This window comes from Squalius cephalus (genome assembly GCF_949319135.1).
Source record: "Squalius cephalus genome assembly, chromosome: 10".
Taxonomy (NCBI): domain Eukaryota; kingdom Metazoa; phylum Chordata; class Actinopteri; order Cypriniformes; family Leuciscidae; genus Squalius; species Squalius cephalus.
The window spans coordinates 27,257,856-27,281,244 of NC_137131.1; the positions used below are offsets into that span (position 1 = coordinate 27,257,856).

A 23,389-nucleotide genomic window follows, 5' to 3' on the forward strand; every position below is an offset into this window, starting at 1 on the left:
TTGCCTTCCGTCAATATTACGTTATTAGAAAATATTTTTTTAGAGAATCGATTTTTTGACATTTGTGAATCGATTCAGAATCGTCCACGTCCGCATCGCGATGCATCTAAGAATAAATTTTTTCTCCCACCCCTAGATTTCATACAACAGGTTAATAAACAGTTACAATTAAGTCACTTACATTTTAGATGCAATGTTGACTGTTTTTGTTCTGTTTCAGCAGCGAAAATAGTTAAACAAAGATCACGGCAGAACCATCACGCATCACGTGTTTTCTCATAACTGAACGATTCAGCATTTTTAACGAATCGGTTGACTCAAAGATTGAATGATCAATCCATAAACATCTGTCTTAATCGACTCATTCGAACGAATCGTTTGAACGAATGAATCAATGACTCGCTTATTAAGATGGATGCCTGGCGACACCTAATGGCGGTTTAGTGTTGTTTAAAAGCATCATTCTTTCCCACATGTGTGTGATTTGTGTGTGCAACATTATCATTATTTTTCTTACACTATTATATTAGCGATTTAAAAGCACCCACTCGTGTCACACGTCGATTAACCGGTGGGAAAATATCCTCAGACACATCCCTAATACATGTATATTTAAATACAATATTGGCCTACCTGGTAAAAAGTTTTATATACTATTTTGATGTCCTTTTGGACACAAGAGGGCAGTATAGCCCTATGTTTGCTTTTTTGTTGAACCAAATAGCACTAAATAGCCTGTTTTAACTTTTTCATTCTTCTTGAATTGCAAAAACAGAATAAAATGGGTTTAGTTGTGATATTTGTATACTTTTATATAGAAATAAATGGTATATAATTACATTTTTAGAAGATTTTTAGTGTTTCCTTTTTGGACATTATTTAATCCCTCGCCATAGCAAAACCGTTTGAGATATTTATTATCCGTTCACAATTTAGCATATTTAATGTAGTTTCATCATGTTGAAAAAGTTTGGTACGAATAAAATAAATAGTTTAAGAGGAGTGGCTAAAAATTCAGAGGCTGATTTTGCAAAAAAATCCACATTCAGACCAAAATATCTGACTTCCTGATGGCCAGAGCTATTGAATGTAAATTAGAAAGTTGTCCGGCTTGATGAGAACAATATACAAACTATTTTTTCTTTACTGTAGTTAAAACTAACCCCCCCACTTTTGTCAAAAGCATGTTGAAAGTGACACACTTCCTGCTGCCAGTTGGTGGCGCTATAACTTTGACTCACAATAGCTACATCCATCTGATCGGCCTCTTACCACGAACACACTGCTGAAGTTTCATCAAGATCAGTTAATGTATGCAGAAGTTATTCCACTTCCGTGTTTCTCTTTTCTCGCCATAAATTCGATTCCTCGCCACAGCCAAACCGTTCGAGATATCAAAAATCCGTCCGCAATTTAGCATCCTCAATGTCTTGACTACATCCACACCGAGTTTGAAGGGGGCACGGTGAATTTTCTAGGAGGAGTATTTCACATTCCACAGCAAGCGTTTTCCAAACAACCCATAATAGCTGACTTCCTGTTGGGCTGGCGTAAAACTTGACCGGGGTAAAGTTGTTCGGCCCGATGAGATCTATATGTGTACCGAGTTTCATATTAATTCATGCGAGCGTGTTTGATATATGGATCAAGTTTTAGAACCCCGTTCAAGGGGGCGCTGTTGAGCCCCCCAGCCACGCCCGGGTCCCAGCTTCAGCCCGGCCCTGATGGCCGTGGGTTCTGACCTGTGTGCAAAGTTTCAAGAGTTTTTGAGCACGTTAAGGACCCCAAAAGCCCCTGAAACCTTGATTAACAATATAAAAGCAATAGTCAAATCCCCCCCTCCCCTCACACACACACAGACACAGAGAGGGAGAGAAAATTCTTCAGAAAATCCACATTCAAACCAAAATATCTCTCTTCCTGTTGGTCAGAGATGGTTCATGTAAATTAGAAAGTTGTCCGTCTTGATGAGAACAATACACATACCAAGTTTTGTTGCTGTTGATAAAACTAACACCCCCACTTATGACTAAAGGTGGCGCTACTGAGCCCCTCACCACGCCCGTTTCTGAAACTTTGCACATGTCTACTGGATAATAAATGTGATGTGTCTGTCGAGTTTCATGCAATTTCAAGTATGTTAAGAGTCTCAAAAGCATAAAAAAAGAATATTAAAGTTTGATGCGTTGCCACGGCAACAGTATCTAAGATATCAATAATCCTTTCACAGGTTTACATCTGCCGTGTGTCTACATTGTACACATAAAGTTTGAAGCAAATCTGGTAAAAATAAGACAGTGATTTCAAAGCATTTTAATAGTGATGTACTTCCTGCTGCCTGTTGGTGGCGCTATAACTTTGACTCACAATAGTCACATCTGTGCGATCGGCCTCTTACAACGAACACACTGCTGAAGTTTCATCAAGATCAGTTAATGTATGCAGAAGTTATAACACACTTCCTGTTTCATTTTTTCGCCATAAATTCGTTTCCTCGCCACGGCCAAACCGTTCGAGATATCAAAAATCCGTCCGCAATTTAGCATCCTCAATGTCTTGACTTCATGCACACCGAGTTTGGAGGCGAATCGATGAATTCCCTAGGAGGAGTACATTAAATTCCACAGCATGCGTTTCCAAACAACCCTAAATAGCCGACTTCCTGTTGGGCTGGCGTAAAACTTAGAGCACGAAAGTTGTTCGGCCCGATGAGTTCTATATGTGTACCGAGTTTCATATTATTACATGCAAGCGTGTCTGATTTATGGACAAGTGTTCGGATCCCGTTCCAGGGGGCGCTGTCGAGCCCCCCTGCCACGCCCGGGTACCAGCTTCAGTCCGGCCCTGATGGCCGCGGGTTCTGACCTGTGTGCAAAATTTCAAGAGTTTTCGAGCATGTTAAAGGCCCCAAAAGTGGCCGAAAGGTTGACAAAATAATAATAATAATAATAATTATAATAATAAATATAGCTGCGAGCAGCGATTACGGGCCCAAGCCGGTGGCACCGCAACCCCGATGCCTTTAGTTACCTAAAGGCACCGGGGTGGCGGTGCCGCCGGCTTTGGCCCTTCATCGCTGCTCGCAGCTATATTTATATATATATATATATATATATATATATATATATATATATATAATCTTGAATGTATTTTTTATCATGTTGAAAAAGTTTGGTGTGAATAAAATAAACCACTTAGGAGGAGTAACTAAAAACTCAGAGTCTGACATATCCAAAAAATCCACATTCAAACCAAAATATCTGACTTCCTGTTGCTCGGAGCTAATGACTGTAAATTAGAAAGTTGTCCGGCTCGATGAGACCAATATGCGTACTGATTTTTGTAACTGTGGGTAAAAGTAACCCCCCCACTTTTGATAAAAGCATTTTGAAAGTGACACACTTCCTGCTACCAGTTGGTGGCGCTATAACTTTGACTCACAATAGTTACATCCATCTGACCGGCCTCTTACCATGAACACACTGCTGAAGTTTCATCAAGATCAGTTAATGTATGCAGAAGTTATAACACTTCGTGTTTCTCTTTTCTCGCCATAAATTTGTTTCCTCGCCACGGCCAAACCGTTCGAGATATCAAAAATCCGTCCGCAATTTAGCATCCTCAATGTCTTGACTTCATGCACACCGAGTTTGGTGGGGATTGGATGAATTCTCTAGGAGGAGTAGTTCACATTCCACAGCAAGCGTTTTCCAAACAACCCATAATAGCTGACTTCCTGTTGGGCGGAGCTAATAACTTAGACTGCGGAAGTTGTTCGGCCCGATGAGATCTATATGTGTACCGAGTTTCATATTAATTCATGCAAGTGTGTTTGACATATGGACCAAGTTTTCAGACCGTGTTCAAGGGGGCGCTGTTGAGCCCCCTGCCACGCCCGGGTACCAGCTTCAGCCCGGCACTGATGGCCGTGGGTTCTGACCTGTGTGTAAAGTTTCAAGAGTTTTTGAGCACGTTAAGGACCCCAAAAGCCCCTGAAACCTTGATTAACAATATAAAAGCAATAGTCAAATCCCCCCCTCCCCTCACACACACAGAGACACAGAGAGAGGGAGAGAAAATTCTTCAGAAAATCCACATTCAAACCAAAATATCTCTTTTCCTGTTGGTCAGAGATCGTTAATGTAAATTAGAAAGTTGTCCGTCTTGATGAGAACAATACACATACCAAGTTTTGTTGCTGTTGATAAAACTAACCCCCCCCATTTATGACTAAAGGTGGCGCTACTGAGCCCCTCACCACGCCCGTTTCTGAAACTTTGCACAAGTCTACGGGCTAATAAGTGTGATGTGTCTGTCGAGTTTCATTCAATTTCAAGTATGTTAAGAGTCTCAAAAGCATCAAAAAACAATATTAAAGTTTGATGCGTTGCCACGACAACAGTATTAAAGATATCAAAAATCCTTTCACAGGTCTACATCTGCCGTGTGTTTACATTATACACATAAAGTTTGAAGCAAATCGGGTAAAAATAAGAGGGTGATTTCAAAGCATTTTGAAAGTGACACACTTCCTGCTGCCAGTTGGTGGCGCTATAACTTTGACTCACAATAGTCACATCCTTGTGTTCGGCCTCTTACAACGAACACACTGCTGAAGTTTCATCAAGATCAGATAATGTATGCTGAAGTTATAACACACTTCCTGTGTCCCTTATTCGCCATAAATTCGTTTCCTTGCCACGGCCAAACCGTTTGAGATATCAAAAATCCGTCCGCAATTTAGCATCCTCAATGTCTTGACTTCATGCACACCGAGTTTGGTGGGGATGGGATGAATTTTCTAGGAGGAGTAGTTCACATTCCACAGCAAGCGTTTTCCAAACAACCCATAATAGCCGACTTCCTGTTGGGCTGGCGTGAAACTTGACAGAGGGAAAGTTGTTCGGCCCGATGAGATCTATATGTGTACCGAGTTTCATATTAATTCATGCAAGCGTGTTTGATATATGGACCAAGTTTTCAGACCCCGTTCAAGGGGGCGCTGTTGAGCCCCCCTGCCACGCCCGTTTCTGAAACTTTTCACATGTCTACTGGCTAATAAATGTGATGTATCTGTCGAGTTTCATCCAATTTCAAGCATGCTAAGAGTCTCAAACGCATCCGAAAAGAATATTAAAGTTTGATGCGTTGCCACGGCAACAGTATCTAAGATATCAATAATTCTTTCACAGGTCTACATCTGCCGTGTGTCTACATTATACACATAAAGTTTGAAGCAAATCGGGTAAAATTAAGAGGGTGAATTCAAAGAATTTTGAAAGTGACACACTTCCTGCTGCCAGTTGGTGGCGCTATAACTTTGACTCACAATAGTCACATCCATGTGATCGGCCTCTTACAACAAACACACTGCTGAAGTTTCATCAAGATCAGTTAATGTATGCAGAAGTTATAACACACTTCCTGTGTCCCATTATTCGCCATAAATTTGTTTCCTCGCCACGGCCAAACCGTTTGAGATATCAAAAATCCGTTCGCAAGAATTCATCCTCAATGTCTTGACTTTATTCTCACCGAGTTTGGTGGCGATCGGATGAAATCCCTAGGAGGAGTATTTCACATTCCATTGTATGCGTTTTCCAAACAACGTATAATAACCGACTTCCTGTTGGGCTTTTGTAAAACTTAGAGCACGAAAGTTGTTCGGCCCGATGAGATCTATATGTGTACTGAGTTTCATATTATTACATGCAAGCGTGTTTGATTTATGGACCAAGTTTTCGGACCCCATTCCAGGGGGCGCTGTCGAGCCCCCCTGCCACGCCCCGGTACCAGCTTCAGCCCGGCCCTGATGGCCGCGGGTTCTGACGTGTGTGCAAAATTTCAAGAGTTTTTGAGCATGTTAAGGGCCCCAAAAGTGGCAAAAAGGCAAAAAAAAAAATAATGAAGAAAAAAAAAAAAAAAAATCCTTACGAAAACAATAGGGCCTCCGCCCTTTCAGGGCTTGGGCCCTAATAATAATCCTACCGAAAACAATAGGGCCTTCGCCCTTTCAGGGCTTGGGCCCTAATAATAATAATAATAATAATAATAATAATAATAATAATAATAATCCTACCGAAAACAATAGGGCCTTCGCCCTTTCAGGGCTTGGGCCCTAATAATAATAATAATAATCCTACCGGAAACAATAGGGCCTTCGCCCTTTCAGGGCTTGGGCCCTAAATATAGCTGCGAGCAGCGATTACGGGCCCAAGCCGGTGGCACCGCAACCCCGGTGCCTTTAGTTACCTAAAGGCACCGGGGTGGCAGTACCGCCGGCTTTGGCCCTTCATCGCTGCTCGCAGCTATATATATATATATATATATATATAAGACCAAAAATATTGCTTGACTTACCTTATTCTGATTTTATGATACACTCAAAATATTCCACAACAAATCCTTTAAATTTAATGTAAAAATAAAAATGAAAGAAAGCAGTGTTGGGCTCACGTAACCCTCTCATTAGAATCAAAATGTTTCAACATTTGCAATGTATTTGGATGCTAAACTATTCTTTATTATAGGCTTTGTTCTTCACTCGTGTTCCAATATCGACGGAAAAAATCATCCTCTTCACAAGCGCAAAAATGTGCTTGGAAACACCACAGTGGAGCGGTGCTTACTGTGAATGTATGAATTGTACTACTGACTATTTAGAGCAGTGTAATTGTTATATGTTAGGTTGACTATTTTATTATTATATTTTATGAAGGCCATAATGAACAGGCTGCGATGTCAAGATTACAATGCTGGAATGTGTGTGTGTGTGTTCATGTTTTTCTATCCCGGTGGGGACTTCAACCTGAATGCATACAGACTCATGGGGACTCGTGTCACAGTGGGGACCTAAATAGAGGTCCCCATGGGTAAACAAGCTTATAAATCATACAGAATGAGTTTTTTTGGAAATGTAAAAATGCAGAAAGTTTTCTGTGATAGGTAGGTTTAGGGGTAGGGTTAGTGTGAGGAGATAGCATATACAGTTTATACAGTATAAAAAAAATTAAGGCTATGGAGAGTCCCCACAAAGATAGTAAACCGTGTGTGTGTGTGGCGTGGGCGCGTTTGAACAGTGGACACATAAAAACATACTCCGTCATTATACAGGACGACATTCAAACTGCAAAGTGTTAACTTATATTTGTGTACAGTCGCAATAAAACACAACATTGTGCTTTGGTAAAATAATTTCAAGCAATCCACTCCCCAAAGAAGCTAATTTTAAAATTAAACTAAAATGCTCACGGCTGCACGGGCATTCATAACGGTGCGCGTCCACGGCGAGGAACGAGCGAGGAATGTTTTTCAGTTAATTCCTACTTCCATAGGAATTCATTTGAAATGCTTGCTCAACCACTATCAATGTCAGTGCGGACGAACATATTTTACTTTCGTTTTTAAGTTGGCGATTCAAAAGCCCCCAGTGGTGTCACACGTCGATTAACCGGTGGTAAAATATTCTCAAAGTCACATATTACCTAGTATATTTTTATATAGATACAATAGGCCTACCTGATTTTGAACACAAGAGGGCAGTATAGCCCTATGTATAAGGAGGAGTAACTAAAAACTCAGAGTCTGAAATATCCAAAAAATCCACATTCAGACCAAAATATCTGACTTCCAGATGGCCGGAGCTAATGAATGTTAATTCGAAAGTTGTCCGGCTTGATGAGTACAATATAAAACTTTTTTTTTTTTTTTACTGTAGTTAAAACTAACCCGCCCACTTTTGTCAAAAGCATGTTGAAAGTGACACACTTCCTGCTGCCAGTTGGTGGCGCTATAACTTTGACTCACAATAGTTACATTCATCTGATCGGCCTCTTACCACGAACACACTGCTGAAGTTTCATCAAGATTAGTTAATGTATGCAGAAGTTATTCCACTTCGTGTTTCTCTTTTCTCGCCATAAATTAGTTTCCTCGCCACGGCCAAACCGTTCGAGATATCAAAAATCCGTCCGCAATTTATAATCCTCATTGTCTTGACTTCATGCACACCGAGTTTGGTGGGGATTGGATGAATTCTCTAGGAGGAGTACTTCGCATTCCACAGCAAGTGTTTTCCAAACAACCCATAATAGCCGACTTCCTGTTGGGCTGGCGTAAAACTTGACCGGGGGAAAGTTGTTCGGCCCGATGAAATCTATATGTGTACCGAGTTTCATATTTAATTCATGCAAGCGTGTTTGATATATGGACCAAGTTTTCAGACCCTGTTCAAGAGGGCGCTGTTGAGCCCCCCTGCCACGCCCGTTTCTGAAACTTTTCACATGTCTACTGGCTAATAAGTGTTGTGTCTGTCAAGTTTCATCCAATTTCAAGCATGCTAAGAGTCTCAAACGCATCCGAAAAGAATATTAAAATTTGATGCGTTGCCACGGCAACAGTATCTAAGATATCAATAATCCTTTCACAGGTCTACATCTGCCGTGTGTCTACATTATACACATAAAGTTTGAAGCAAATCGGGTAAAAGTAAGAGGGTGACTTCAAAGCATTTTGAAAGTGACACACTTCCTGCTGCCAGTTGGTGGCGCTATAACTTTGACTCACAATAGTCACATCCATGTGATCGGCCTCTTACCACGAACACACTGCTAAAGTTTCATCAAGATCAGTTAATGCATGCAGAAGTTATAACACACTTCCTGTGTCCCATTATTCGCCATAAATTCGTTTCCTCGCCACGGCCAAACCGTTCGAGATATCAAAAATCTGTTCGCAAGAATTCATCCTCAATGTCTTGACTTTATTCTCACCGAGTTTGGTGGCGATCGGATGAAATCCCTAGGAGGAGTATTTCACATTCCATTGTATGCGTTTTCCAAACAACGTATAATAACCGACTTCCTGTTGGGCTTTTGTAAAATTTAGAGCACGAAAGTTGTTCGGCCCGATGAGATCTATATGTGTATTGAGTTTCATATTACATGCAAGCTTGTTTGATTTATGGACCAAGTTTTTGGACCCCATTCCAGGGGGCGCTGTCGAGCCCCCCTGCCACGCCCCGGTACCAACTTCAGCCCGGCCCTGATGGCCGCAGGTTCTGACGTGTGTGCAAAATTTCAAGAGTTTTTGAGCATGTTAAGGGCCCCAAAAGTGGCAAAAAGGCAAAAAAAAATAATAATGAAGAAGAAAAAGAAAAAAAAAAAAAAAAAAAATCCTTACGGAAACAATAGGGCCTTCGCCCTTTCAGGGCTTGGGCCCTAATAAACAATAATCCTACCGAAAACAATAGGGCCTTCGCCCTTTCAGGGCTTGGGCCCTAATAATAACAAATAATCCTACCGAAAACAATAGGGCCTTCGCCCTTTCAGGGCTTGGGCCCTAATAAACAATAATCCTACCGAAAACGATAGGGCCTTCGCCCTTTCAGGGCTTGGGCCCTAAAAAAAAAAAATCCTTACGGAAACAATAGGGCCTTCGCCCTTTCAGGGCTTGGGCCCTAAATAATAATCCTAACGAAAACAATAGGGCCTTAACCCTTTCAGGGCTTGGGCCCTAATAATAATAATCCTAACGAAAACAATAGGGCCTTCGCCCTTTCAGGGCTTGGGCCCTAAAAATAATCCTACCGAGAACAATAGGGCCTTCGCCCTTTCAGGGCTTGGGCCCTAATAATCCTACCGGAAACAATAGGGCCTTCGCCCTTTCAGGGCTTGGGCCCTAATAAATAATCCTACCGAAAACAATAGGACCTTCGCCCTTTCAGGGCTTGGGCCCTAATAATCCTACCGAAAACAATAGGGCCTTCGCCCTTTCAGGGCTTGGGCCCTAATAATCCTAACGAAAACAATAGGGCCTTCGCCCTTTCAGGGCTTGGGCCCTAATAAACAATAATCCTACCGAAAACAATAGGGCCTTCGCCCTTTCAGGGCTTGGGCCCTAATAATAACAAATAATCCTACCGAAAACAATAGGGCCTTCGCCCTTTCAGGGCTTGGGCCCTAATAAACAATAATCCTACCGAAAACGATAGGGCCTTCGCCCTTTCAGGGCTTGGGCCCTAAAAAAAAAAAATCCTTACGGAAACAATAGGGCCTTCGCCCTTTCAGGGCTTGGGCCCTAAATAATAATCCTAACGAAAACAATAGGGCCTTAACCCTTTCAGGGCTTGGGCCCTAATAATAATAATCCTAACGAAAACAATAGGGCCTTCGCCCTTTCAGGGCTTGGGCCCTAAAAATAATCCTACCGAGAACAATAGGGCCTTCGCCCTTTCAGGGCTTGGGCCCTAATAATCCTACCGGAAACAATAGGGCCTTCGCCCTTTCAGGGCTTGGGCCCTAATAAATAATCCTACCGAAAACAATAGGACCTTCGCCCTTTCAGGGCTTGGGCCCTAATAATCCTACCGAAAACAATAGGGCCTTCGCCCTTTCAGGGCTTGGGCCCTAATAATCCTAACGAAAACAATAGGGCCTTCGCCCTTTCAGGGCTTGGGCCCTAATAATCCTTAGGAGAACAATAGGACTTTCGCCTTTCAGGACTTGTGCCCTAAATATGGGTTCACTTGCAACAGCTGCATGGTTTTTGCTCTTACTTTGCAATTATTTTGAAGCTAATACTAAGAGATTACTGCATTAGCTCACTACTTGATGTCCAATGCTATTTTCTTATACATTTCTTATATTTCTATATATATTCTTTATATAGACTTATATAAATTAATTATAAGTTTCCTTGTTAAATTTCTTTCTCTTTTTCACAGATGGAGTACTGTTGTTAAGGCAGAGCACCAGCTTGTTGTTTTGTTCAACACAGAACAGGTTCTCTCTGAAGTCTTTTTGAATCATTGTTGATCTTTTGTTCTATCAGTGCATAATGAGGGGAACCTGGAAATCAACTCAAAGGTTTTGTTCATTTCAGAGAGGAGAGCACTGGCTGTATGCTCAAAGATTTAACCCCAACACCCTTGTGAAACACAGAATTGAGACTGAACCTGGTCTCTCTGCACCTATCAGTTTCTCTGCCACATGCAGGGGTCGTAACATACACCTGTTGTACTTGTGTAAGTCTCTTTTAATTTATTCTATTATCTTTCCAGAGAGACAATTTTGTACTACTAGCAACCCAATTACTCTGCATTATTTCAGATTTGAATGGCAGCTTGTATGAGAGCGTGTTGCCACTCAGAAGTTCAGCAACAAGAGCTGAAGGTGTCCAGGCTCTACCTCGCTCCCTGCGTCTCAATTTGCCTCGGGGGGAGAAAGAACTGATATCTGGTGCTGCTGTTGTGCTTGATGAGGCTCATGTAGCTGTGGTTGGATTCCCCCACCTCTCTGCTGGAACTTGCAAAGGTGACGCTCCATCCTTAATCCTGATATTCCATCTTTTTCACTAGGGGTGGTGTAATATTATTGTTGATATATATCTTGATTGTGCAAGCTGATTATTGACCATGCACTTTGAAAAAAATATCATACCTTGAGAGTCTGCATCACTGCGTGATGTGGCCTACTATGTTAAACTAGGGTGCATGTGGATTGTTGAGTTTATGAAACTTACTCACCAGTTGGATAGTAACTTTTTATTTATTTATATTTCTAACAATGCAATTTTGAGAGAATGTGATATGTCTTAATGCGATGCAAAAGCGTGGCACTGTTTTTGTTTTGTGAGCAATATTGATAATTATCAAGATAAATGTCAAATCTTATTTCTTTCACGTTTGAAGGTGAAAGTTGTAGAAACCAGATTAATTGTGGTTTTGAACTATTCTTTATTGTCGGAACATGACAAACACTTACCAAACAGGTGAACATTTCACAAATCTGAGATTAGAATATTTACAAAATATTTATTTACAACCAAACTTCATTTAACTTCAGTAAAATGCTTTTCAGTCTTTTTTTTCTTAAAGGGCACCTATTATGCAAAATTCACTTTTACATGGTGTTTGAACATAAATGTGTTGGCAGTGTGTGTACACAACCACCATATAATGATAAAAATCCACCCAGTGCTTTTTTTATATTCCCCATAAATCATAAGCACTGTCTCAGAACAAGCTGTTCTCAGATTCGGGGCAATGTGACGTCACTTTGCACAGGCCCCTCCCACGACTGTTGATTGACACTGCAGTTTGAGCATAGACCCGCCCTGAGTGAGCTGGACACAGAGTCTGCCATTGTTTCGATGCTGGAGCAGCTGTAGACAAGAATGTCTCCTAAGCGATTGAGGTGCTTTGTTGTTGGATGTAAGAATGAACATAGCAGTCTTCATTTACTCTCGTTGTTACTCGAGGATGGATCAGTACTGTTTGTGATCCAGCTTATGGTCTCCGGAGCGACAGGCCTAACGTTACTGACCACGGCAGAAATGAAAGTGAGAGCACGCACTTTATGACAGCTCATCGAGTCATTTTACGGATATATGGTTTACCAGTTTATTAAAGGGGGGGTGAAATGCTATTTCATGCATACTGAGTTTTTTACAGTGTAAAGAGTTGGATTCCCATGCTAAACATGGACAACTTAAAAAAATTAAGTTGTACGTTTGATGGAGTATTTCTGTGCCAAAAATACTCCTTCCGGTTTGGCACAAGTTTCGGAAAGTTTTTTCGAGTATGGGCGTGTGTGACGTCAGATGCGGCGGAATTTCCTTATACGGGTCCTAAGGGCACTTCTCCCGGAAGGGCGCCTGCGCACCCGTAGACCAGAGCGAGAGAGCGAAAGCAGTACGCACATCAAAGCGCTGTGCTCGGCTTAATGCCTGGCTCACACTACAGGAGTTTTAGGCCGATTTACCCCTCCCGAGAATCTGAGAAAAAATCTTGTCGAGGACCTTGATCGGTTCCGATGTTCAGCGCAGATTATCTGGTAATGTGAGGCGTTCACAGATCGAATCTTACACCTCCCAATCTGCTCTCACACAAATCGGGCTCGCCCCGATCACATCAAACATGTTTGATATTTAAGATTTTAAATCGGGATGAGCGAGACTGTGATTACGTCAGTGCTGTCAAAATAGCCAAGAAACAAGTAGGGCTTTTGTGGTGAAGGAATTTCCCTTGAGGTAATTGAGTGACTTTTAATTTTATATTATCATCATAGTTGCTAATTTTGTGTTGCATTAATGTTGCATTCTTTATCATTAAAACATTAAAAATATAAAGGATCCATTTGCAATCCATTCCATTCTGAAGAAACAAACAACGCAGTTTACATGCTTCGTCGTTGTTGCATTATTCATTAAGATAATAATTAATAAATGCACGCACAATTATCCGTGAACTTGATAAATGTTGATAAATGTTGATAAATGTTTTACTATGAACAAACAAATGCCTTTCAACTTATGTGTGCAAAATTCAGAATTAAATTAATGTGCAGCAATTTGTACAAATAGAGAGTCTGTAGGCCTACTATACGTGTTGTAGCCATTAAATAAGCGTATTTAGTTTCATATTTGTTAAAATATTATAATGTTTTTTTTTCCATCTATGTTGATTATGAAAAGTGAACAGCACGAGTAAGATAGGATGCGCAATGTATCAGGAGACATAGTGTGTCAGACATGATTTTGACCACTTCATTTAAGTTTTGTTTTGTAGAAAGCCTTTCTTTTAAAGTGAATTTCGTTTTGTATAAATTGTTTCTTAATTTATATCATTTTTTTAATCAACCAATTGCCTGGATTTAATAAATAAGAAGCAAATGCGCTGGCGCGGTCACTTGCATTGCACGTGAACTGGAGCGCATCTCATCATAAATTAACCGAAACTCAGTGTATGCCTCACAGATATGAGAAATACATCTAAAGAAAACTTGAAATGTCTTTAAACAAAACAATTCAAACGTGCTCAGGTAGGGTCGGGCTGGATTTTTTTTTTTTTTTTTTTTTTTTGGGCCCAATCTAAGCTCTACCTCAAAGTACCGGTAGGTTCAAAGTCTCTGTGCGTGTGTATGTGCGTGCGTGTGTGTCTCATGGCAATCCCATGTTGACTGCTTTAAAATGCAATGTTTGAGAGATGCTTGGTGTTAAATCTAATATGTTGTATAGTCAAGTGTTTTATGGATATTCATAACATTGCTTCTATGTAATGTGGTGTAGGCTATATGCTACCTGGTCATATTGCTGTTGTTGGTTATGTTTAATGTGATTACGTGCTGCACGAATAGAGTATACGATTATTATAAATATATGTACTGTAGGCTAATAATTGGGCCCTCCCATTTCATATACGACTGAGGTCTGGCAACGGCACTGTATGAAGGACAGATATTGTGTTTACGCTTTTCCACTTCAGATCTGCTGCGTGAGATCACGTGAGGCGCTTCCTCTGGCACAATAATCTTAATAACATTTTGTAGTGTGTGGTGCGCCGCGATTTTCAAATCTTGTAGTGTGAGCATGTTTAAGATTTGAGGGAAGAAAATCTGCAAAGATTCTCTTTAAGTGTGTGTTGCAACCAGATTTCAAAATCAGTTAGCATTTTAAAACTCCTGTAGTGTGAGCCAGGCATTAGGGAAGTAATCGGCTGCGCTGCAGTCACAGGACTTAAAGAAATAAACAATGTCACCAAAGAAGTGTTTTTGGTTGCCAAAAACAAGACAACCCTGCATAGATTCCCAAAGAACCCAGCGTTAAGGGACCAGTGGATGGAGTTTGTTTTTCCAGAGCATCAATGGAGTTGTGCAAGTGTTCTTGTTTGTTCCCTGCATTTCGACGATGATTGTTTTATAAACAAGGCCCAGTTCGACGCCGGATTTGCAGATCGTCTAATCATGCTTAAGGATGGAGCAGTCCCATTGATAAAGGTTCACAGTCGTGCGTTAGCGGTGAGTAAAACTGCTTCAAATGTCTGTGTTGTTAGCTATCGGCGCGTAAGCACAGCAAGTAAACACGGCGCTCGTGATTCTTTAGCTCCGCCCACACGCCACGCCTCCAGCCGCTCGTTTTTTTCCGGAAAGACTCGGTACAGCCAATCTTTCTTTTATAAATATAATAAAACTAAAGACTTTTTGGAAATATGAAGGATGCAATACTACTCTATAGGTACTCAAGATTAACATGAGATTGATTGCTGTGTATGTTGATGATAATGAAAGGGAGAGAGAGAGAGAGTTTATGGATAAGACTTTAATGCGCACTTTTACTGTTTATTCAGCTCTTACAGTGATTCTCTGGAGTAAAACTAACGCTCATCTTTTGTGTGATGTACAATAAACTTCACTGAAGAACTCGTCAGTATATTTTGGTCATCATTCGGACGGGGTTTGCTACAGCAGGCTTGTATTAATAGTGGATAAAAGCAGATGACAAATAAGTTATAACCATAATTATACTAAACTATACCTGTTCTATCTCCATACAGCATATATTATCTGGCTCTGTGGGCATTATTGTCCGACTCAGAGTCGAAATGAACACCGCAACTGAGAGTTTCTGTTCTGATATTATCAGATGAGATTATCCTGGCTCTGAGCGGGAGCTCGTGATGCTCCGCCCCCTGGGCCGGCAGCAGCAGTTCATTTGCATTTAAAGGGATACACACTAAAACAGCATGTTTTTCTGAGCTCCAAAAAATGACAATTTAAACATGCTGTAAAAAATGATCTGTTGGGTATTTTGAGCTAAAACTTCACATACATACTCTGGGGACATCAGAGACTTATTTTACATCTTGTGATAAGAGTCATAATAGGTGCCCTTTAATATGAATAGAATATCTTAATAGAAAAATTAATATTTTGAAAAAAGTAAAAATATACATTACACATAGTTACAAAAGTTATTCAGTCAAGAACAGTGAGTACATTTTCTGTCTTTTGTTGTTTGATTAAGGTTATTATAGAAGACTGGACATTAGGAATATTCCTGCTGTAACTTTAAGAGCTGCACGGATCCAATATATAGTTATGCATTTTCTTTGTCAACTCAAGGCTCAAAATTGCGCCAATTTTGGTCGCATATGCTCCTGAAATTTAATCTGTGCGACCTAAAAATATATTTGGGAGCATTTGTGTGAGTGCAAATAATGGTTGTGGTGCGACCTGTTTTAATTTCTCTAAAAAACGTTTGCGAATGACTGCACATTGTGTACCTTATGTGCGCTGATAGGCGATGGCTGGACCATCATTCTATCCAACGTTATATAACCAATCCACATAGGCGTAATTTGCGGGTGGGATGGGTGGGACATGTCCCCACCACTATTTTCTAGGGATGTCCCGATACCACTTTTTGCAGAACGAGTCCGATACCGATACTTTCATTTTTGGTACTCGCTGATACCGATACCGTAACCGATGCCTGAATTTTCACTGCATTTGTAATTTTTAAATGTATTAGTAGATAAACCAAAAGAATATAAATCATATTAGTTGGCTTAATTTGTTCATCAAATATATATTTCTTTCAGTTATTTTCATGCTTAAAGGTAGAGGAGGTCAGAATTGTCTAAAAAAACTTTTATTCAAATTTGTTTAAATTGTCTTTATATACCAATACATAATTAAAATGCAAGTACTCTGAAATAGAGAGTATAAAAAATTGAGTGACTCTAGTGTATTTAATCTTCAATAAACACAGCTCATTAATTCCATTCACTCCCACCTAAAAACGGGTGCGCGACTGCGCGCACGTGGGCAGAGCCAGTAATAGCGGCGGTAGTCATGGCGACGGAGAGTGACAGTCGCGCAAGCCAATCACTTGTTTCGTCCCAGTAGGAATTAATGAGCTGTGTTTTTTGAAGATTAAATACGCTATAGTCACTCAATTTTTATACTCTCTTTTTCAAAGTACTTACATTTTAATTATGTATTGGTATATAAAGACAGTTTAAGCCAATTTGAAAAAAAGTTCTTTAGACAATTCTTACCTACCCAACCTTTAATTAAGCCTGCTAAAATGCATTGAATGAGCTTCTGTTACTGTCACTGTTCATTCTATTGCTCTATCATATTTTATCTTTCATTTAATAGCACAGCACATATTTAGAGCAGCTCCAGCAGGGCTCAGTGCTGAGGATCGGGTCAGCGGTTCAAATGTTTGTCAAAACCAGTGAAATATCAATTATTTAATCCAATTTTGATACTACAACAAAAGCTACCAGCCTAATTAATGTGAATTTAAAACAAGTAAGCAGTCAGTAACAAAATAAGAACACAATCAAATTATAAATAGGACAAATAAATACAATAGAACAAAGAAAGGCTACAAATGAAATAAACAGTGTTTTTAGAGTTTTTCAGGTAGATCTAACAGGTACAGAAATTTGAATAAAGTAATCAAATCTGAAAAAAGCATATTCATTACTGTATAAATTATATATAGATGGATATTTTTGTAAAGTTGAAAAGGGTAGCCTGTTTAGTCAAGAGCAGTGAGTATTTCTTTGTCCTTTGTTTGATTAACATTAAAACACAGAAGCAGGTTTATCAAACTGCTGCCCCTTTAAGACCGAACACACGGACCGCATTTGAACATGGCTACGTTCATTTGAGATATAACCAACTTTGTTTGCACATACTCGCCAAGACGGGCGTTATTACATAATTTTGTGTGAATTCGTCCATACAAGCGCAAGACGTGAAAGACAATTTAATTCAGTATTCGCGCACTGAGACGCTGGTTTGCAGGGTGCGCGCTTTGGATGTTTGCGTTCATGGAACTTCTTGACCTGCACACGTCCTGTAATAATGTAGGGAAACACTCGTTATACTTAAATCAGGTAACAGTTCATGTTTTACTTTACTTACAAATACGATTTAGTTTTCATCCAAATATGTGCTGAGTGAATGATCAGCAATCAAGAGCATTCAACAGAAGTGCGCTTGCTCTCTCTCTCTCTCTCTCTCTTGTCAGTTAACATTAATAAGCTACATGTTTTATTTTCTTTGCCATTGACATCTGACTGAACAAACTTTCCACTGATGTCTGTTTAAAGGGATGTGCTCGCAAAATGTACGTGGTATCGGTGCGCGGTATCGGCGAATTTGTATGAGTACGAGTATATGAGGACAGTATCGGCCCGATGCCAGTATCGGTATCGGGCCATCCCTACTATTTTCTAAGGTCGATATTGTCCCCACCACTTGTGAAACATCTCACGGCACGAATGTACCAATACAAATAAACAAAACATCTCCAGTTAACTAGCAGAGCATTCATTTCGTTCGTTTTTTAAATAAGAGGCGATCTAGTGCTGAAATGTGGTGTTTTTTAAATCAACTGATCAAAGTGCGCGTTGCCGCTGCGATCAGTGGCACGGATACTATGTTTGTTTCTGGCTCGCGCACAGTCTTCACTCGGACGCGCGCTTCAATCCGTTGTGGAGAGACTCTATTCGTTCTGGTGAAATTAGAAAACAAATTGCACACAAAGTGTCCCTGCCTGATATACAACCACTGAAAAACATAATCGGTTTTGATGAGAAAAACAAAAACAAAAAAAACTATATGAGTGCAGATTAGAACCCAGAACCTCTGACACGCTTGGCAAAAGTTCTACCCCTTGACCACATAAATACACGCTTAAAATAGTCGGATCAACATATAATAGGCCTCATTGAACGACCACTTAAACCCAATCAATGTACTATTTAAATCGATTGCTGGACATCGTAATGTTATTGTACATGTGTTTTATGATTAAGCATTGTGTTACCCCCCCCGTCCCACCCACTTTTTAAAACAAAGTTACGCCACTGCCAATCCAGGGGTTTTCCTGCAGTGAATTTTTTTGGGCGGCCGCCAAAGCCTTATTTGATCGGTGAGTGATGTAGAATAGTGCTCTCTCTCCCTCACGCATATTAATCAAAATAATTTGACACGATAAAAAAAGGGCGGAAAACCAAAGTTTCACATGGAGAATTCTGAGCTTTTTTTTCTCCTGAATTACCGCGGAGTGTGAATTGTGCTAAAAAATAAACTGCCGGGATAATCACACAACGCACGTAGGCTACACGTCCACTAATGACACGTCCGATTCGCGAACTAATGACTCATTTGAACCGATTCACTTTAATGAATGGTTAAAACAACTGATCTGTCCAACACTGAACTCACGAGACGTCTGAATCGGTGTATAACAAATCGGTAACACTTTACAATAATGTTCCATTTATTAAATTCTAGTTAACTACATTAGTTAACATGTACTATTAATAAACTGCACCTTAATTTGTTCATCATTGTTAATGTTAATTTCAACATTTAGGCTACTAATAGCCTACATTATTGAAATAATTTTTTTTATTTGTTAACATAGTTAATGCACTGTTAAGTAACATGAACAAACAATGAACAGCTGTATTTTTATTAACTAAGATTAACAAAGATTAATACAGTATATTAATAGCAATAGAGTGCCAAGTGCCAAGCAAAAAATGCAGGGACAGGTGTGTGGCAAACAAATCAGGTTCATCAGGTTCGATTATTAAGGCTTTTAATCGGCAGTATGCTGCTGGTTGTTCCGCTCTATTGGCAGAGCTAATTATACGTCAAATATAACACCGCATACACCATCGCCAAAGAAGAGCTTGCCTTCACTAAATTTAAACCTATGTTGCAGCTCATGGAAAAAGAACGGAGTTGCGATTAACATGACGTATGCAAATGAAAAATCATGTGCCAATATCACCGGGGTGAGATGGTATAGAGCCAGAAGACCAAATTTCAAATCTTGGCAACAGTATGTGAAAAGCCCCAGTGAAATGAAATCTGTTAATGTGTAATTTGTAGTTGTGGTGCTCCTTAATTTTTGGTGGGTGTTCCTAAATTTTTGCTGGTGCTCCTAACTTTTTGAAGTTGGGAGCACCAGTGCTACCAAGTAAAAAAGTTAATTTCGAGCCCTGCAACTGTTTACGTTCATTTTAAGACGTAACCGACTGTGTTTGAGAATATTTTGACATTTGTGTGTGTCCCCGTTCAAGTGCAAAAAGATGCTTGTTTAGTGGTCACGTGATCAAAACGCTCAGCGAGTAAACTCATTTGCTATCGTAAGATCGCACTGTGCTGCCGTTTGAGCCAGGCTGATAAATGGTATGTGTAACGCGGATCAAACAAGTAAAGCTGTTTCGTTCCATGTTTGGCGTGCAAACATAATATTGAACATTTATTAAACTTGTTATAATTGAGGAAAATGAATTTCAATAAATTGTTTATCGCCTAGCCCTATACTCCTTGGTTATCTTCTACTTACTATTATCAATAAAATCCCAGAAGTTGTCAATCAAATTCTAGAGCTGCTATAAAGCCAAAAACACTTTACTTTAATTTCCTATTATCAATGTAAAGCTGCTTTGGAACAATCTACATTGTTAAAAGCGCTATATAAAATGAAGATGACACCCATACTCTTCACATTCTTATCAATGACATTTAGTGCTGGATTTTTTTTTATTCCTCTCTCTATCACTTGATATCTGATTGGTGCAATGATCATTGGAATGTTGTCATTCGTAGATTACCTTTGCATCTGGAACACGCATTTCCAAACTCTTCAGGCTAGTAAAGAAATGTCAGGAAGGATCTGTAGTCAGGTGTGTTTTTATTTTTATTTTTATTTTTGTTTTTATTTTTATTATTATTATTATTATTCACAAAGTTAATACATGTGTTTAATACTGTAGTGAAACACTTTCTCCTGAATACAGTTGTGGTGTTATTCTGGGAATCTGTACGTCCCTCATGGGAAGATGCTGTCAGTAATTCCTTTTGAGTGCCAGAAGTCATCTCTCGCGGCTACCATGGGAAAACTGAAGCAGAGTCGGAGTGGTAAAGACTTTTGTTGAAATATGAAACGTCTGCCATATTCTTTTCTAGAGTAACGGATATGAAATGTGGCAAAACATGTCAAGACGTTTTGTCTCTTTGTCAGAATCCAAGTCATGCAGCCTTTTGTCTTCCTGGACTGCCCAGCCTCATGGTGACATCACACAGACACCAGGAATCAAGAGCAGGATGTCAACAAGACATGTAAGAAACTCAACTAAACCAGTTTTTCCTACAGATTTCTGTTTTTGCAGTGGGGCAGTACATGCAGAGTATTATGTGGAAGGGCTCTTCTCTTGCTTTAATACCTATTCACAATACAAGTTTAGTTTTTCATGCTGCCAAGTATACTGCAAATTACAGGTTATGTGCAAAAAAGTCCATATTCTGAATGACAGGTCACATCACTTCCAGTTCAAGTCTTTTGTACGTTATATGTTAAATATTGAGCTCTTTTACTCAAGATGCCTTCAAAGGAGCTACCAAGGATGAGCATAACCAATGTCCACTGCATATGCAGGTTGATATAAGTTTATTTGGTCACACTTTAGATTGGGGTCCAATTCTCACTATTAACTATGACTTTTACCTCAAACTCCTAATTACTGCTTATTAATAGTTAGTAAGGTAGATGTTAAGTTAAGGTATTAGGTGTGAATTTGGTAGGATTAAGGGATGTTGAATACGGTCATTGAGAATAAGGCATTAATATGTGGTTTAAGTATTAATAAACAGCCAATATCCTAGTAATTAATAGTGAGAATTGACCATTTATTTTTCTTGTCGCTAACATTCGTATAGCTCCTGGACCATTTTTGGTGGTTTCCGCCTGGATTTGCCTACCCAAATTGAAAAGCCTCCCATTTCCACATTTTTTCAAAATAGACAATTTTGGTAGCCTGGGAAAACCCAGACAACTTCCGGCAAATTTAGATTTGCTCTGCAAGTATTCTGGCAAAGAGCTCATTCAAGCTCATTTCTAATCCGTAGAAATTGCGGCACCAATCAGAAACGTTGGGGCGGGCTTTACATAATGACGATCGCTCTGATTGGTTTTAGGTCTATCCAATTGCGCCCAGAGGCATTTGAGCGACGTCCGTTGGTGAAGCGCAGCAACTTTTAAATGCATTATTATATTCAAATTGCAAACACATGAGGACAGTCTCCATGAAAGACCCACTGGCAGATGAACGTGCTTCTACATTTCTCTCTGAAACGGTAGGAAATTAAATTAGAATTAATAGAGGATTTTAACTGTGACAAGATGATTGACAGGGCAGTTTAAGTGACAGGATGCACGCGACAGATCCGTCCGATAAAGATGACAAAGTAGTATGTCCCAAAGCTTGCCTACTTTTTTGCTACACATTCAAAAGTAAATACCTTTTCTTCACAAAAAGAGTACATACTTTTATGGCGTAGTGTAACTTGGGCAAATTGGGACGCAGCATATGGCTTTACACGATGACGATCGCTCTGATTGGTTTTAGGTCTATCCAATTGCGCCCAGAGGCATTTGAGCGACGTCCGTTGGTGATGCCCCTTTGGAAATGAGTTATTAATGAAGCTTTGCCAGACCATGACTCAGTTACTACTGAGAATGGTCTGGTTTTAACCAGGCTACAATTTTGGTGTAATTTTACAGGAAATCCTTTGCAGTTTCATAAATCAGTGCTAAAAGTGATAAACATTTAAATATATGTTGTCTGAGCTGTAATAAACCCCCCCAAAAAGCTTTTTTTTTTATTTTTTTTATTTTAAATTCATTTTTGAAAGTGTATAACTCAGGCCCTGTGGGCTCTAGCACCATGCAGACAATTGTGGCTGTTTCCTCTAGATGCCAGCAAACACTGGAAAAAAGTGTTTTTTCTCTATAATAAAAAATGAAAAAGATGTTCATATTAATCTGAAGGGAGGAATATTACCTTTTTTTAATGTAATTTCCACCTACCCAAATCTAAACTCTGCTCATACCCATATCCAGTGGTATATATGCAATATTCGAGTGTAATTTTACAGAAAACACTTTGAAATTATATAAAACACTGCTGAATGTGATAAATATTATAGTATGTTGTCTGTGCTATAATAATAATAATAAAATAAAAAAAATAGGCGCTTTATGATTTTGATCATTTTATTCTTTCAGAAGATACAAGACTTATCATTTTACAAATTAAATGCCTAAAATCTGTGTCTATTACAATCTAGAACAACATCCTCATCCTCCAGATTTATATAATTCATTATATGTGCATCAGTTTTGTCACCTGTGTTGTGCATCACCTCAACATCACCGGCCAGCCTCCTGGAGATCTGATGCCAGCTGTGCCAACAGTCCCCACAGTGCCAATCTTCAACAGAACCTGGAACAAAGAAATCACTGTTTATACATAGTTTCTGCACTGTAATAATATCCATTTCACAATATCAAAATGTAGATTTACTGAAATGACCATTTTATTCAACTTATGCAAAGTTGGAAATTATTGCGCAATCATACTTTCCATATCCAAAACGTTTGACATTTATTTTCAAATAATAGTTTATCAGATTTGTTGTTGTGCTTTCACATTTCAAACTAACAATAACTTTATCAAAAAATGTGTGTTAACATTGTAAATGCTGAAAAACCATAAGGTTATACATACCAAAAC

General features: G+C 39.5%; 1 protein-coding gene across 1 annotated transcript in view; it reads left to right on the plus strand.

Moving 5' to 3' along the window:
• The window catches only part of nol11 (nucleolar protein 11), an 85,494-nt gene that overhangs the window by 48,894 nt on the left and 13,211 nt on the right, over window positions 1-23,389 (plus strand). Inside the window, exons 5-10 of the mRNA XM_079882588.1 lie at window positions 10,724-10,781; window positions 10,882-11,023; window positions 11,109-11,312; window positions 20,424-20,500; window positions 20,615-20,735; window positions 20,839-20,936. Of these exons, the coding sequence (XP_079738714.1) occupies window positions 10,724-10,781; window positions 10,882-11,023; window positions 11,109-11,312; window positions 20,424-20,500; window positions 20,615-20,735; window positions 20,839-20,936 (700 nt within the window). The remainder of the gene's footprint in view (window positions 1-10,723; window positions 10,782-10,881; window positions 11,024-11,108; window positions 11,313-20,423; window positions 20,501-20,614; window positions 20,736-20,838; window positions 20,937-23,389) is intronic.